General features: G+C 40.8%; 1 protein-coding gene across 10 annotated transcripts in view; it reads right to left on the bottom strand.

Moving 5' to 3' along the window:
• ZNF385B (zinc finger protein 385B) overlaps positions 1–18723 on the bottom strand; it is a 188555-nt gene that overhangs the window by 31400 nt on the left and 138432 nt on the right. For all 10 annotated transcript variants that reach the window (XM_064161913.1, XM_064161886.1, XM_064161896.1 and 7 more), the window contains one exon: positions 9059–9169. In XM_064161913.1, the coding sequence (XP_064017983.1) occupies positions 9059–9169 (111 nt within the window). The remainder of the gene's footprint in view (positions 1–9058; positions 9170–18723) is intronic.

The following is an 18723-nucleotide window of genomic DNA, read 5'->3' as shown; positions in this document are numbered from 1 at the left end:
AATAAGAGTAATATTCTATTTCTTATTATAAGCATACTGCACTGCAGAAAATACCTGCAGTAGCTGTAGTTTTTGGATAAAATCGAGGTGTACATACATATATAAAGGGAGAGAGAGAACCAGGAAACACACAAATCATCTAGATACATAGATAGCAGTATTACCTCTAAGAAATGTTTGAAATTCAGATAAGACTGCAGTACAAAGATTACAGAAAATTACCCCTGTCAGGAGCAATGACTGACAGTATATTTGAAATCAGCACTATTCATTTTGACAGTTCACAAGTGACTGAATTCTAGAATCTATTTGCTGTGTGAATGACTAATTAACTGAATTTATTAACCTGCCTGATCCCTTCAATGGCAATCTGATTCAAGTTTGACTAGGTCTAACAGTTCAGGGTGTGTGCACATGAAATGAAACTTTTTTGGTTGTTGCTGCTGTTCAGATTTATTCAGGCTCAGCTGAAGTAGCCCTTTGAAAGGTCTTCATTGAAATAAGACCATTGGACCCTCAACACTTAAACTGAGTGCTTTAATCTGCCATCATATTACCCAGTCTGACAAGAAATAAAACTAAATCTATGTAGAGCAGGATGACATTAGGAAGGAGAAATACAGAAATGAGGCTCAGGGGTGACCTCATTGCTGTCTACAACTACCTGATGGGAGGCTGTAGCCAGGTGGGGGTTGGTCTCTCCCATGCAACCAGTCCTGTTCAATATCTTCATTGATGATCCGGACCAGGGGATTAAGTCCATCATCAGTAAGTTTGCCTGATCCTTGGCTAGGAGCAGGTGTTGATCTGTTGGAGGGTAGGAGGGCCCTGCAGAGGAACCTGGACAGGCTGGATGGGTGGGCAGAGGCCAATGGGATGAGATTTAACATGGCCAAGTGTAGGGTTCTACACTTTGGCCACAACAACCCCAAGCAGTGCCAGGCAGAAAGGGACCTGGGGGTACTGGTAGATAGTAGCTGAAGATGAGACAGCAGTGTTGCCCAGATGGCCATGAGAGCCTGGCCTGTATCAGGAACAGTGCAGCCAGTAGGACAAGGGAGGATATTCTGCCCCTGTACTCAACATTGGTCAGGCCACATCTTGAATACTGTGTCCAATTATGTGCCACTCAATTCAAGAGAGATGTTGAGATACTGGAACATGTCCATAGAAGGGTGACGAGGCTGGTGAGGGTTCTGGAACACAGCTCTGTAAGGAGAGGCTGAAGGAGCTGGGGTTATTTAGCCTGGAGAAGAGGAGGCTCAGGGGTGACCTCATTGCTGTCTATAACTACCTGAAGGGAGGCTGTAGCCAGGTGGGGGTTGGTCTCTTCTCCCAGGCAACCAGCAACAGAATAAGGGGACACAGTCTCAAGTTGTGTTGGGGGAGGTCTAGGCTGGATGTTAGGAGGAAGTTCTTCACAGAGAGAGTGATTGGCATTGGAATGGGCTGCCCAGGGAGGTGGTGGAGTCACCGTCCCTGGAGGTGTTCAAGAAAAGCCTGGATGAGGCACTCAGTGCCATGGTCTAGTTGACTGGATAGGGCTGGGTGGTAGGTTGGATCTTGGAGGTCTCTTCCAACCTGGTTGATTCAAAATATAGTAAGGAAGGACACCAAGGTGTTTTACATCCATAATATATTATCATTTTACTTCACAGCAGGTCCTAAACTACAAAGCTCCCTTTCTTAAAATAGTAAGAGATCTGCCAAATATTTGACCAGGTAGCTTAGCAGTTAAAACCATATTGTAAGAGTATGCACATTTATGAGAGGACTACATAAATTCATAAAAAAATTATACTAGAAGCATAACTTTAATAAAAATTACATGAAGTGATAAATGAGGAAGAGGTGTTGAAAAATTTAGTTTTATCTCATTGCATATTAATAATAGATATAATTGAAGAAATCTACCATACTGAGGTATTCATATATCTATGATACCACAGCTATGCATTAGGTTCCAGTTCTGTTTTCAACAGGTTTCTAAAATCTAATTGCTCTGAATGGTAAGGTAGGTTACCCTTTGAAAAGGACATAGCAAAGCATAAAAGTTGTGAATATCAGCCACGTCATAAGAAGTCAAGTCAGGTTTTAAATGTCTAAGCAAACTTAGTTAAAAGCTCTGTTAAACAGCTGCTATTTGAAAAGAACTCTCAGCACATTATAACCCTGTACCCTATAATCATGCAATATTTCTGTCATGTTGGAGCTAACAACTTTCATCATTTTGTCAGTTCTGTCTACAAAATAGAAAATTACCTTCATAAGTTCCTAAGATTTATGCTTTTAATTACCTCTTATCTGCTTCACTACCTTCCACATCCAAAGAATCAATATAAATAGTCTTATTTATAGGGAAAATGTAAAACATTTGACAAAATACAATGACAGTTCTGTAGATTTTTATTTGATCCTATTGATTATTTTGTGTGTTATCTTCTTGACAGCATGAATGATTCATTCAGATTTGCAAGGTTTGTTAATACTTGTCTAAACCTCAAAAATATGCCTTCTGTTTTCTTTTTTTTAAAGAGATCATCACTACTATCACATCATTTTTTTTAACTATAAATGCATTCAACACTAAATATGACCTTCACCATCTCTTCATGTTCTGTTACATCTTTTTTTTCTTTCTGATCTGCCTGCAAAGTGCTTTTCCTTGATTTCAAAGTCTTGGCAGATGACACCAGAAACCACAACTGCCTTACAGTCATTACTCACACAGCAACACACTGCACAAAGACAAGTTTATTTCAGTCTAATGATATACTATCAACTACATGGCACCTACCAAGCTCTACCACAACCAAAGACCTTTCTGCAAGAAACAGTGTGCAGGGAGAAGCAGGTATTTCTTTTAGATGTGATCAACAGATGATGAACTCTGGTCTTAAAAAAAATAGACAAAAGACCAGTACCAAACAAAAGGCATTAACAAAAGCCCATGTGAACTGCTAGCATAACGTAATTGTGTGTTTGGAGCACAGACAGATCTGATGCTGAGAAAAGGAACTGGATTAGGACTGGATTTGGATTAAGCTCCAAAACCTCTGTGGACTATCAATTAAAACAAGGAGAGAGATCAAAGAGCAGTTACTTGAACATAAGGTGATGATTCACGGATGTGTAGGGGGAAAAAAAAATCAGTTCTGCAGAAGCCAAACAGGTATTCTTGCAACTCTACTTTCTCTTATGGCTGCACGCTACAGCGGTGTAGCAGAATATAACAAACATCTCATGGCCAAAGCTCCACAGCTGCTAGAGAGACTTTTTGCCACACAGCAGCTGCAGGAGATGCTGCAGACTCATCTGGTGGCCAGAAGGAGTAAGAAAGAATGAGCCAAGAGTAGGCAGAGATGGATTCTAATGTTGGATAGAAATCAGCCATCTTCTCCCTTGTTCTGTTGCTACTCAACTGTCTTACAGGGGAATAAGGATTTAGCAAACTCGGGCTGCTTTTTGTTTCTGCTAGAATGTCTGTCATACAAATGATTAATATCAACAAGCCAGACCTATGTAATCGCTGTGAAAACTTATTTAGCAAATCTTATCTGTAGTCCATATAGATATACCACGAGTCTTGGAAGGAATCCTGGAATTCTTAAAAGGAAAAAAAATATTTTATCCAAGGCTGAACTAAATCTTTCTCAGCATGTCTTGCTTCCTCTTGGTGGAATAGTTATGTCCCTTGTTCTGGTAGTGTTTAAGCAACTGTAAAATCTGACTCACTACCACAATCTGTTCTATGAAGAGAGTTCTTCCTCTACTGCTGCATGGTCTCTGAGATATTTATCCCTTCTTTTCTAAGCTGGATTATAACTTGAACTTTACTGACACACTAATCATTGCTGTACTAGTACACATGCTGTTTCATCACCATGTAGAAATGGAGAGATAAAATGGTGTTAACAGATATTTGGATGCAAAGATGGAATCACTTGTGTCAGATCCAGCCATAACTATTAATGAATGGGTTCAGTTTTTTCTTTTCTTTTTGTTTTGAAGAATAATTTTTCCCAATACAAATAAGTTCCTTGGCATACCAGAATAAAGTTTAAGCAGGCTAAAATAATGCCCCACTTACTGTTCTGACTAATCAGTCTCATCTGATACCAATCCTCATAATGCTATCCTTTCTCAGTTGCAATTTCTGACGCAATTTAATGACAGCTGATTCCCAGTATCTACCACCATTAAAAATTGTTCTAGAGCAAAGGTTTTTCTCTATTCCTGACTCGTTCTTTTTAGCATTTCATGTCTCTTGAATTGTTGCTTGTAATCTTGAGGTCAATTAATTTTCTTGTGTTTCTTTTCATGCTTTTTCTTCACTAAATCCTGCTTTGCCCCCCACTTAACAAGCAAACAAAGAAAACAAAGCTAATCAGTGAAAATTCAGCATAGAAACAGGCACCCAGTACGATTTCAGATGCCTTTATGTGTCCTGCCTGACCTCCAATTGTGGGTCCTCTGCCAAGTCTATAAGCCTGTCCCAGATGCTTCAGAAACTCAGGCAAGAAAACACTTAGGTTTAGGCACTCAATTCCAGTCTAAGTACCAGCTAGAGCTTCTTAACTGCATAATGTGAAAAACACAGTTGAAGCATCCTCAGTGATGATTGTTGCCAGGTCAATACTGCTATTACAGATAAAATTCTCATTGAACAACCTCATAGCTATTACAACTGAAATTTGGTGTTGTTTCTTGAAGGTGACATTGTATTTGTTTGTTTGTTTGTTTGCTTCTCAAGACTTTGAGTGATCTCTTCTGCACTACAGTTTCTCCTGGAGTTGACAAAACTTGGAAAAGGGGCTCGAGATGGTTCTCTAATAGTTCATTACCAAAAAAACCCCACAACTTCCAAATTGACCAAACTGTGGCTAATGAATGCTAGAAAATAACAGATTACGATGTCAAATGTCTGAGTCAAACCCCATAACTTCTCTGTTAATAAACTGATCAGGCTAAAATTAGACCAAATTTAGAGTCTTCATATTGTACTTAAAACAATTATTTTGTACTTTAGAAAAATGTTTTAGAAGTACAGGAGACTAGAAGATCCTGAGGAATTCAGAATTCAGGAGACAACCTACTTGAAAATTGCCTTCTATCCCTGACATCAGATTTTCTCTTCCAGCAGATAGCTGCAGATCCCTGTCACTGGCAGGACTCTCTCACCAAAGCAAAACTTGAAAATATACTAGCAGAAGAAATTGGAAACCTTTGCAATTTACAGTATTAATTTAGCAGAAGATTTGACAACTATATATTGACTGGTCTGACTATTTTGGTCTACTGATCCAGAACAGTGGGTGTCGACAGTGTGAGGAAAATATTGCAGGCAGCAACAATTTTCTTCTTCTCACAGATAAATATCCATTTGTTGTATCTATGCCATAGATAAAGCAGTATTAGAATCAGGTCACAATGTTCAAACAACATGCAATTAAGATCCTGTTATGAGTACAAAAGTAAGAAAAATATTTAATGGCTTACTTCTGTAATTTTTATTTAATTTGCTTGCATAATTTAGGTCAAAGGAAGTTCAAAGGAACAAAATGTCTACCAACAACAAGGAGTATGTCAGGCTTGTAGAACCAATAAAAACTGCAAATGTGGAGCTGCAGTACTACAAATCTCATTCTGTAACCTATTATGCTCAAGCTTTTAATGCAGGTTGTCACAGTTTGATGCCATCTGAAGGACTCTAGACTATGGCACTACATGCCTCATCCAGGCTTTTCTTGAACACCTTCAGGGATGGTGACTCCACCACCTCCCTGGGCAGCCCATTTCAATGCCAATCACTCTCTCTGGAAAGAACTTCCTCCTAACATCCAGCTGAGACCTCCCCCAGCACAACTTGAGACTGTGTCCCCTTGTTCTGTTGCTGGGTGCCTGGGAGAAGAGACCAACCCCCACCTGGCTACAGCCTCCCTTCAGGTAGTTGTAGACAGCAATGAGGTCATCCCCTGAGCCTCCTCTTCTCCAGGCTGCACAACCCCATCTCCCTCAGCGTCTCCTCACAGGGCTGTGCTCCAGGCCTCTCACCAGCTTTGTTGCCATTCTCTGGACACATTCCAGTATCTCAATACCTCTCTTGAATTGAGGAGCCCAGAACTAGACACAGTACTCAAGGTGTGGCCATGGCCTAGTTGATTGGACAGGGCTGGGTGATAGGTCAGACTGGATGACCTTGGAGGTCTCATCCAACCTGGTTGATTCTATGATTCTATCCCTTCTTAGAATATTACATTGACGGATCTGGTTCATCAAAATTCAAGTTACAAGGTTCGCAAATATCTGACTAACCTTTACCCTAATACGCAAGCACAGAATTAACTGTAAAGGCCATTCCACTCTCTAAGCATAACTTCACACTATAAAGAGACCAAAAAGAAAAATATAAGCAAAGAGTTCAGATTTTTATTTCTGTATAACTCTTAATAAACTAAGACAGAATTACAGGACTCTGAAGAGCTTAGTCAAAAGGCCATTATCACTACCCTAAGTGAAATTACAATGCAGAGAAATATCCAAACAAAAGAAGTTTTCACTCGAGGGACAAAAAAAAACCAACCCAAAACCAAACCAAGTAAACAAACAAACAAAGCAATCAAACAAAAAATTCAGTCAGATAAATAACTTGTAAGGTCAAAAGACTAAACTTGCTGGAAAGACTTAAGTCTTATGTAAATTTCCCAGGTAAAGCTAAATAATTTCATGAAAGGCTAGATAGCTTTTAAAATAGAAGAGCTATACTATAAAAAAAATCATTCTCCAAGTATTCCTGTATGTTGTGGTTATGAAATATCTTTGAAACATTTTTTTTTCACTTCTAATAGAATCCTAGCACATTCTAAAATCAAATTTCCAGGTTGTTTTTGAAAGTCCTGGTAAAGCAAATTTCTGTAGAAAGTAAGGAACTTCATTTTATCACTAACAGTGACACAGTCAAGATGCTTCGTCTTTTCTTATAACCATCCATCACAAAAACATGATGACATATTCTAGTAACTAGAACTGAGCATAATGATCACATTTGGAAAGGAGTACATCACTGTATGAATACACCTGCCTCAGAAGAAGACAGAGAACTATAATCCACCATTATTTTTTGATGGCACTATCGAAAGCATAATACAATCTGCACTTTTTGTTCTACATTGTGACTAAGTCTAGATAGGAAAAATTGCTTGGTTGGCAGATGTACAAAATGGTATTGTATTCCACCTCTCTTCTTGTCTTTATTTTGAGCCACTAGATTGTGATTCAGTCTGTCTGCCCAAAGTGCTGTTTGTTCACCTGAATGTCAGTGCAGATGAAGTGAATGACGCCTCTAGGTGCACACCTATCATCAGTGGGTGATGGAGTAGGGCCCAACTCATATGCAAAAATCTTCCTGGATCTCAATCTTAACAGCTTGATTTGTTCCTTGTTTTAATCAGTAAAAGAAGGTATTTGAGTCAAGTATGAAAGCAGTAAGATTTTTTTCTCACCTTAAAACTTAAAGAGGAAAGACAAGTGAACAAAATTTTAAGTAAGAGTTTTCAAAAATCAGTTAACTGAGTAGATATTGCCACTTCAAAGGAAGTTTAATAAGCTTGCCAAAAGATGACAGATCTAGAAATCAGTTTGCAGGTAAGACAGCACTACTTCAAACCCCCTACCAGCCTAGATAAGAAAGCCAAACTGGGAAAATCACTTCACAAGATACTTTTTAAAGTGGGATGACAGAGGCAGAGAAAATCAGAGTAATAGACATAGGTGCCTTACTGCAAATCTCTAGGAGCACCAAGTATTCAAAGGCTTTCAGGTGGTGTCTGCAAACTAGTTCTTAGAATGAAAAGATAACAGCAAAACATATAATATTTAAGTACCACATTTGTCCTTGGACTTGAGATCAACAAAATTATTTGAGGTGTCTTCTATTAGCTTAATGACACTCGTGAGTAGTCGCCAAGAATAAATACATATTTCTGAATTGTCTGAGGCTATAATTTTCATAGAATCATAGAATCAACCAGGTTGGAAGAGACCTCCAAGCTCAGCCAGTCCAACTTAGCACCCAGCCCTATCCAGTCATCTAGACCACGGCACTAAATGCCTCATCCAGTCTTTTCTTGAACACCTCCAGGGACAGCAACTCCACCACCTCCCTGGGCAGCCCATTCCAATGGCAAATCACTCTCTCTGTCAGGAACTTCCTTCTACCATCCAGCCTATACTTCCCCCGATATAGCTTGTTTTCTAAAGCCTTTAATTGTCAGGAAAAGCATTAGTTTGATATATATTTTAAGCCTATCAGTCAATGTACTCTTTTACAATATGTTGTTTCTTTGAAATTTATCATACTCAAAAAAGACAGAAGTAAATACTCAGAGAGTGATTTGCCATTGGAATGGGCTGCCCAGGGAGGTGGTGGAGTTGACATCCCTGAAGGTGTTCAAGAAAAGCCTGGATGAGGCACTCAGTGCCATGGTCTAGTTGACTGGATAGGGCTGGGGGATAGGTTGGACTGGATGATCTTCCAGGTCTCTTCCAACCTGGCTGATTCTATGAAATGAAAGTTACAGGAAGAGTGATTTTATTAAAAACATATGAAACCATACTGTCAGTGGGGATGTAAGAACAAGAGAGAAAAAAGATATTTCATCTGGAAGAATCATAAAGGTTGGAAAAGATCTCCAAGACCATCAAGTCCAACCATTAACCTAACAACACTGAGTGTGACGTGGAGAACTTACAGGGAAATTTTTTTGTCTGCTTCCCCTCCTTTACTTTATTAAAAAAATACCAATTATTTATTGCAGTATGTCTTGCAAGTTACTGGAATATCAAATGGAATACTGTCACTGGATGATACCGTGCCAGAGCCATTCACAAAAACCCAAGTGCAATATACCTCTATGAGCTTCCACCTCTGAGTAGACAAAATATCAGGCTAAGAAGAATATGGGCAGAAGAGGAATGATTCGTTTGGGGGGAGGAGAAAGCTGTAGATTAATGATACTTTATGTAAGACAAATAAATAAATAAAATAGCCAATACTTACATCAGAGTTAAATCGAAGCTGGCAGACGTTACAGGAAATGACTTGCTTCTTCTTTGGGGGAACGGACACTCCAAATGTATGGTTTATGACTGCTTTTTGCACAGGATCCATCTGGAGAACAAACAAGTCATTTATAACTTTTCAGGGCAATGCAGTAAAGAAAAAAAATTCCTTTTTCTACTACAAGTTTTTTCTTCTTTTGCTTTTCTTTTTTCTTTTAATTGTTAGATAAACAGAAGGAAATAAAATTTCTGCCCTCATAATAGTTAGATTTAACACAGGTTAGTGAACTGGTAGCATGTCAGAGCTTATGAAGAAAAGGCAAGTCCATTGGTGGCATCATCCTCAGGCTACTAAATAGTTCCTCCCTCAACCCTGCACATCCTGTGTTCTGCAGGGCCCCACGGTTGGACCTGAATTGCAACAAGTCCCCCAGAGAGCCTTCCCCCGCCACCTGCTGACTCAACAGAGGCATGATGAGAAACAACACCCTAACAAATCACTCTTATTTAGCACTAATTGTTTTTCTGTTCAGAGATAGATATTAGCCTTTTTGTGAGAGGATGGTTCTGTTGAAAAAGGTCACAATCATCAAACTTCTCCATGTAGAACAGATTAGCGACAGATCCTATGGGAAGGCTAAGTTCAGAGGAGTGCAGGGGGAGTGTTTGCATGAGGAAAGGATACTGAAGTTCTCCACACTTAGGAAAACATTTTATCATAAGGCTCTTCAGAGGGACTTGGATAGGCTAGATCAATATCAATGAGATGAGTTTCAACAAGGCCAAATGCCAGGTCCTGCACTTGGGTCACAACAACCCCAAGTGACACTACAGGCCTGGGGCAGTGTGGCTGGAGAGCTGCCTCGCAGAAAGGGATCTGGGGGTTGTAATAGACAGGAGCTGAATAGGAGCCAGCAGTGTGCCCAGGCAGCCAAGAAGGCCAATGGCATCCTGGCTTGTATTATAAATGCTGTGTCCAGCAGGAGCAGGGAGGTGATTGTCTCCTTGTGCTTGGCTTTGGTGAGGCCACACCTCAAGTACTGTGCTCAGTTTTGGGCACCGCAATACAAGAGAGATGTGGAGGTGCTGGAGCAGGTCCAGAGGAGGGCAACAAAGCTGGTGAAGAGCCTGGAGAATAAATCTTATGAGAAGTGACTGAGGGAGCTGGGGATGGTTAGTTTGAAAAAGAGGAGGCTGAGGGGAGACCTTATTGCTGCCTACAACTACCTGAAGGGACATTGTGGAGAGGCTGCTGCTGCTGGTCTCTTCTCACGGGTAACTGGAGACAAATCAAGGTGGGAATGGCCTCAAGCTGAGACTGGGGAGGTTTAGATTGGACATTTCATGGAAAGAGTGGTCAGGCATTGGAATGAGCTGCCCAGGGAGGTCATTGAGTAACCCACCCTGGATGTGTTTAAGGGTAGTTTGGATGTGGTGCTTAGGGATATGGTTTAAGGTGAATCTTGTAGAATAGGGTTATAGGTTGGACTTGGTGATCCTGAGGGTCTTTTCCAGCCTGGATGTATCTGTGATTCTGTGATCAGTGAAGCACTGCATATATTACCTATGACTGGATTTTCCAGAAACCAGGAACTGACTGCTTGTTTGCTAAATATCAGGACTTCTGCTGGTCAGCAGTTTAGAATACCCTCAAGACTGCAGAGAGCTCTGCTATTAACACTGCAGGAGCTGGCGAGCAGCACTGAATGTTAAGGAAATGGTTTATAACTGCTACTGCCTTGAGGCCTCCATTAAGCATAATATATCATTTTTCCTGATGTGTCATGGATAGAGATTAAAACTAATTTCCTGACTCAAAAAGATATGAACATTTTTCTAATTTAAATAAAAGAGAATATCTGGTCTGACCTCACAGCTTGGAGCTGTAGGTTAGACCAGATGACCCCTGAGATGCCTTTCAACTTGAATTACCCTATGATCATCTGTGCATGTATGGTCCTCCACCCTTATTTAAGATCAGAAATGGATTCTGAAGAAGAGAGGGCAAAAAATGGCCTCTAAGATAAACTATAATGTGTTCATTTCCCAACTTTGTTTTTAAAGCATCTCAGAGAAAATAATTTGATTTGCAGTCACAATGATAGTTTTTCCTACTTTAAAGCACTATCTGAAGAAATCATATAAATCTGTTTAACTTTGGGTGGTACACGTCATGTATTTGATAGTAAGATAACTTAGAAAAAGCAGAGAGAAAAGTCAAATTTACAGAATCATGAGTTGAAGATTGTAACAGTAAATCAGCTGCTTCCAGACTTTCTAAACCGGAGGACAAAGACTGTAATTTTATCTCAGTACACATTTAGGTTTCCAGAGAAGTCTTCATTAACAAGTATTTTCTTTGGATATATGCACATGCACAAATAGATAAATCCAGGAAAAAACATGCTGCATCATTTCTGCCCAGAAAGACATTCTTGGATAATATATCACTTAATATTAAACACTTAATTTTTTTGAACTATGGCTACAGAGGTTTCTTGATACATTCCTTTTAAACCATAGGCATGATTTTGTAAATGTCATTGCTAACCATTTTCTGGAGAGATGATGTAATTTTTATCAGCTTTTGCTATTAAACACAGTATTTCATTGCCATAGAGGTACCATATTAAGACAATTACAAGAGTGAAAAACATCTTGTCTAGAATGGACTACTGAATTATTAAATGACACAATGTTGTTACAACGAATATGATCAAGTCTAAAAATACCCAATAAAACAAATATCCTTATTTCCTGTTTTCTGTGTTTCTAGAATATATTGTAGCCCAAAGTTTAAAAGCTTAGAAGGTAACAACAGAAAACAAAAATCTGCTCCTAACTTGTATCATTTATTGCATCACTCTGCATGAAATATCAAAATTATACAAGCAGGCAAAATGGTTTCTGAGCATCATTATATAATAGACATATACCAGTCAACATACATTATTACTTTGATGATATATATGAAAAGATTCATTAGGGAACAGTTTTGAGGGTTTTTTTACCTTAAATGGAAGATCAGTTTTGCCTTTCAACTACTATTTTTTAAATCAGGTAATCTAGAACAAAAGAGTAATGCTGAAATGTACCTCAGCCATATGAAGTGCCTGAGACTGTCAAAATAAGCATCAAAAATACCCAAAAGATTCTGAAGTCTTGCTCCAAACAAATAAAAAGGCAAAAAGCAGCAGCAACCAATGATTCCTTGGTGCATTCCAGATAACCATCCACAGTGCTAGCGTTAGGCAATGCCGTTCAGAACCATACAAGGCAGACTGCACACAAAGTCCCAGTTTCAGACAGAAGTATCAGCACAAAGATGAAATCTGCACAAATAATACAGCTCAGACTGCCTCTATGAAGTACCACTCAGGATTCCCAGGGGAATGGTTAATGATCTTTCCCAAACAGGAGCCCCATCTGTAGGCTGGTCATCATTAGAATTCAAGAAGTGCAACATTAACAATTAATGGCTTTTAAATATAGCAGAAACTGGAGTGGATTACAGCATGATGGAAAAATAAAATAGTATCTCTGTGAGAAGATTAATACTGCAGGGTAAACTGATCTCAGATCACTACACAAAGTTATCCCCTCCATTTCAGGGAGGGAAGGAGCAGGAAACAGGGAGAACTTAATGCATTGATGTATATATTCAGAAATAATACAGCATACTTTGCCCAGTGGGGAGCACCAGTATTTAAAACACAGTTCTACAGAACAAAACAATAACAGAGGCTAACAGTTACCATAAATACAAATAAAAATCTGTACTCTACTGTTTATGATAGAGGAGAAATTAATACAGTCATTCACAGTGCTCTGATAGCTGTAACTAAGCCTAACAACCTTTTATCCTTGTTCTCCTATTTCAAAAGCTTTAATAAAAAGTTAAATTTAAAAATGTCTTTCCAATGAATTTGAAGACCCTACTTCTGTACAACAGGTCTCCTTAAAACTACCTAAGTGTGCAAAGATTAACAGAACCTGGATAGATTTCAGCAGTAAACTACTACTACTACTATTATTTCCTAGATTTCAGAACGTGTAAACATGAGAAATACTCTGCAGCTACTGAGACCAGTGACACTTACTTTCAAAGCATGTAAAGAATGTGAATGTAACAACAGACAGTCCAAAGCACAGACTAAATGCTATACTCTAATGTAGCTGCATCCAGCTTTTTGTTCTGTCCCACAGAAGAAATACATAGAATCATAGAATCAACCAGGTTGGAAGAGACCTCCAAGATCATCCAGTCCAACCTAGCACCCAGCTCTATCCAGTCAGCTAGACCATGGCACTAAGTGCCTCCTCCAGTCTTTTTTTGAACACCTCCAGGGGCGGTGACTCCACCACCTCCCTGGGCAGCCCATTCCAATGCCAATCACTCTCTCTGGGAAGAACTTCTCCTAACATCCAGCCTAGACCTACCCCGGCACAACTTGAGACTGTGTCCCCTTGTTCTATTGCTGGTTGCCTGGGAGAAGAGGCCACCCCCCACCTGGCTACAATGTCCCTTCAGGTAGTTGTAGACAGGAATAAGATCACCCCTGAGCCTCCTCTTCTCCAGGCTAAACAGGCCCAGCTCCCTCAGCCTCTCCTCATAGGGTTTGTGTTCCAGGCCCCTCACCAGCTTTGTTGCCCTTCTCTGGACATGTTCCAGCACCTCAACGTCTCTCTTGAATTGAGGGGCCCAGAACTGGACACAGGACTCAAGGTGTGGCCTGACCAGTGCTGAGCACAGGAGAAGAATAACCTCCCTTGTCCTACTGGCCACACTGTTCCTGATGCAGGCCAGGATGCCATTGGCTCTCTTGGCCACCTGGGCACATTGCTGGCTCATCTTCAGCTTACTACCTATCAGTACCCCCAGGTCCCTTTCCTCCTGGCTGCTCTCCAGCCACTCAGTCCCCAGCCTGTAGCGCTGCTTGGGGTTGTTGTGGCCAAAGTGCAGAACCCTGCACTTGGCCTTGTTAAATCTCATCTCATTGGCCTCTGCCCACCCATCCAGCCGTTCCAGGTCCCTCTGCAGAGCTCTCCTACCCTCCAACAGATCAACACCTGCTCCTAGCTCAGTGTCATCTGCAAACTTACTGATGCTGGACTCAATGCCCTCATCCAGGTCATCAATAAAGATATTGAACAGGACTGGGCCCAGCACTGATCCCTGGGGAACACCACTAGTGACTGGCTGCCAACTGGATGTGGCACCATTCACCACCACTCTCTGGGCTCTGCCATCCAGCCAGTTCTTGATCCAGCACAGAGTGAATCTGTCCAAACCATGAGCTGCCAGCTTGGCTAGGAGCTTCTTGTGGCAGACAGTGTCAAAGGCTTTGCTGAAGTCCAAGTAGACTACATCCACAGCCTTCCCCACATTCACCAGGCAGGTAACCTGATCATAAAAGGAGATCAGGTTGGTGAGGCAGGACCTGCCCTTCCTAAATGCATGTTGGCTGGGCCTGATCCCTTGGCCATCCTGTAGGTGCTTTGTGATGGCACCCAAGATGACCTGTTCCATGACCTTGCCTGGCACTGAGGTCAGGCTCACAGGTCTGTAGTTTTCTGCTCCTCCTTATGACCCTTCTTGTGTATGGGAATCACATTGGCCAGCTTCCAGTCTTCATGGACCTCTCCAGTGAGCCAGGACTGCTGATAAATGATGGAGAGTGGCTTGGCCAGCTCAGCTGCCAGCTCTCTCAGCACCCTAGGGTGGATCCCATCTGGTCCCATGGACTTGTGAGGTAACATGTAGTTACCAAGAGAAGAACAGGATCAGCACAAATGCCTTGTGTTTCCTCCAACTATTTCTATAAGGCTCATGTATTTTTCCACCATAAACTTTCCAGAGCCAGTTGTTTTCTATGTATTTGTTGACACAAATAACTTTCTCTTGCACAGTTAACCCATGAACTGATGTAAAATTCTCTTTGCATTGAGTACAAATGTCCACAGTCTGCTCTGGCAAGAAACAATTATTTTTGTTTAAATGTAGCTCCACGCACCTTCAATTTTATAAGACCTGTACCACATCCTAAGTTCTCAGTTGCTCAGTCATACTTTGCATGGAAACTATTGCACTCCTTTGAGCACCCTTAGAATCAGAGAATCAACCAGGTTGGAAGAGACCTCCAAGATCATCTGGTCCAACCTATCACCCAGCCCTTGTTACCCTTCTCAATTCTATGCCATCAAATTGACTTAAATCAAAAGTTCTGGAGATATGGGCAGGAACTACAGACAATACTCAGGGTGGATCAGTACTGAACTCTGAGTTGATGTTGTAAAGGGATCATTATTCTAAATCTGAGATCTCAGTCCCAGCTGTTAATGGCCAAGTCATAGCAGATTACATTCTACATGTATTCATTCTGTGGGTGTTATTTATATTTATGTAGATGGAACTTCACCAACTGCTTGTCTGGCTGCTTACTCTCATTAAGGTCTTTCACACTGTGTTGGTCCTTATTTGGATCATTCTTTGTACTGATTGTCTTTGTGAACTTTTGTTAGCAGACTTCCTCAGCAAACTTAATCCACAAATATCTTTCTGGCATGTCACAATCCTCCTATACAATTCTTATTGAGGTTTCTATTCATAGAATCAACCAGGTTGGAAGAGACCTTCAAGATCACCCAGTCCAACCTATCACCTGTCCAATTAACTTGACCATGGCACTAAGTGCCTCATCCAGTCTTTTTTTGAACACCTCCAGGGACAGTGACTCCACCACCTCCCTGGGCAGCCCATTCCAATGGCAAATCACTTTGTCATTTTGCCTGGCAAATATAAGTAATCCAAAATATTATGTACTCCATGGAACATGTTTTGAATGCCCTCCACCTTTCAGTCTACAGGGACAAAAGCAGTTTTATACAAGCTGTTGCACATTATCATCAGTAATTCAACAATTTTATCTTTGAATTTTCTTATACTTCTTTCTACTAGAAACTCTACCAGCCCTGATGTATATCGTGGTACTAAATATTCTCCTGGGATCTATTGAGATCTGAACTGTGAGATATCAAAATAGACATAAGGAGGTAATAAAAAGGAAATAATAAACACACACACCCCCCCCAAAAAAAAAAAACCCCAAACCAAACCAACGAACCCAAAACACACCAAAACCTAACAACAAAACCAAAAATACAAAGCAGCAAAACCCCAAACCACACACACACACACAAATCAAAACACCAAAAGCATCAGGAGAATTCCTTCAGAGAAACTAAAGTTCTGGCTAATTTAAAAGATCCCTTCACACGTAGCAGACAGTACAAACACCAAATTGTGAGCCCTAAATAAATTGCACCGATCCTGTCAAGAGGTAAGCTGCTGCAAACAGAAAGGTTAGGTACCATATCTAAGCCTTTTGTTTAAATGAGGTGACACTACAGTGCAAGAAAAGCTGCTTTTTAGTGATGCTGGAAATCCAGGATATTTGTACTGATTTTTGATCAGGTGCAATCTCCTGCTTAAAAGCTTGGATAAATCCAAATGCTTACCTGGGCTGAAGCTTCTGGTATTTGCACAGTATCTGGGACTATGTTACTGCTTACACATCTGAGCTAGTGGTAGTGCACTGATGTATATTTGCCTTTTCTACCTAATGACCTAATTTCTAAGCTTTCATTCTTTTTTTGATCTGCTTTTCTATTGAAATATATTAAAGAAGTATCACACATGCTATTGCTACCACTGCAAACAAAAAGCTACATCCAAAATATATTTTTTCTCCCAACAGAAACATAACCTCAAATTTGAGTAAGGTTTTATGTTCTCAATTCAGATACTTACCATAATGTAACTCTTGGGTCAATTCTAGAGTTGTCTACTAAATGAGCATTTGTGACTAGAATATTGGTAAGCAGGTGTAAGAGATTTAACTGAGTATCACTTCACCACAGGGCATTAAGAACCTTCTGGAAAACTAAGCCCTGAGAGTTTTTTTACCCATTGGACAATACTCCTCATCTATATACCATTATGGTGGTGACAATGTAGGAAGGTGAACAGCAACAAACATGCTGTATCCATTCCACATCCTTATATATCACAAGGCCTGAGTCAACTCCTCCTGTGTTCAAGTTCCAGTTGTCAGAAAAGCTGAGCATGCTGCCACTGTGGAGAATGACCATATGCTGGAGCTTATCACAAACTCTGTCATACATACACAGCCTCCTACCATAACTGTACATATTATGATGACTAAAAGAGTAGCAGAATTAAATACACATACTCAACAGAGCACATATCTAAAATGCCCAGCATAAAATCAGAAACACTGACACTGTAATGCAACACCTGGCACAGTACTCCAATACAAACTAGCAACAATCTGTTCTTTCCACATTTGTGTCACTTTGGTCCCATAAGGAGCATATTTCTCATTTGGTTAATGCTAAATGGAATTTACTGTTCAAGTCAATGCTATGCTGTTACACAATTCCTTGTTTGTTTCTCATCACCAGGAACACTTGAGTCAGCTTTATCTGAATAACGAGGTTGTAGTGAGGTGAGCATCAGTTTCTTCTCCCAGGTAACATGTGATACGAAAAGAGGACGAAGCTGGTGAGAGGCCTGGAACACAAGCCCTATGAGAGAGCTGGGGTTGTCTAGCCTGGAGAAGAGGAGGCTCAGGGGATGACCTCATTGCTGTCTACAATACCTGAAGGGAGGCTGTAGCCAGGTGGGGGTTGGTCTCTTCTCCCAGGTAAGCAGCAACAGGAGACACAGTGTCAAGTTGTACCGAGGGAGGTCTAGGCTGGATGTTAGGAGGAAGTTCTTCCCAGAGAGAGTGATTGGCATAGGAATGGGCTGCCCAGAGAAGGTGGTAGAGTCACCATCCCTGGAGGTGTTCATGAAAAGTCTGGATGAGGCATGTAGTGCCATAGTCTAATTAACTGGATAGGGCTGGGTGCTAGGTTGGACTGGCTGATCTTGGAGGTCTCTTCCAACCTGGTTAATTCTATGATTCTATGAAATGGCCTCAAATTGTGCCAGGGGAGGTTTAGGTTGAACATTAGGGAAAAGATCTTCAGCAAAGGGTTGTCAGGCATTGGAACAGGCTGCTCATGTAAAATACCACAGAGGTATTTTAAAAAGACTTGTAGATGTGGCTCTTAGGGATATGGTGGACTTGGCAGTGTCAGGTTTATGGTTGAACTGTATGACCCTAAGGGTCTTTTCCAACCTAATTTTTTTTTTTTTGGTAGGAATGCCTGTCCATGCTCCCTCAATATTGTGCTTCCATGACTAGCACAGAGCATGTCCACAGAGATGTGTTTCTGTATGCTGAACCTACATTTGTAGAATCACAGAATCAGTCAGGGTTGGAAGGGACCACAAGCATCATCTAGTTCCAAACCCCCTGCCATGGGCAGGGACACCCTTCCCTAGATCAGGCTGCCCACAGCCTCATCCAGCCTGGCCTTAAACACTTCCACGCTCACCACTCTCATGATGAACAACTTCCTCCTCATGTCCAGTCTGAATCTCCCCACCTCTAGCTTTTCTCCATTCCCCCCAATCCTGTCACTACCTGATAGCCTAAAAAGTCCTTCCACAGCTGTTTTGTAGGCCCTCTTCAGATTCTGGAAGGCCACAAGAAGGTCACCTCAGAGCCACCTCTTCTCCAGACTGAACAGCCT

The sequence above is a fragment of the Pogoniulus pusillus genome, chromosome 2 (assembly GCF_015220805.1).
Source record: "Pogoniulus pusillus isolate bPogPus1 chromosome 2, bPogPus1.pri, whole genome shotgun sequence".
Classification (NCBI taxonomy): Eukaryota; Metazoa; Chordata; class Aves; order Piciformes; family Lybiidae; genus Pogoniulus; species Pogoniulus pusillus.
This window is presented reverse-complemented; position numbering and strand designations above follow the sequence as displayed.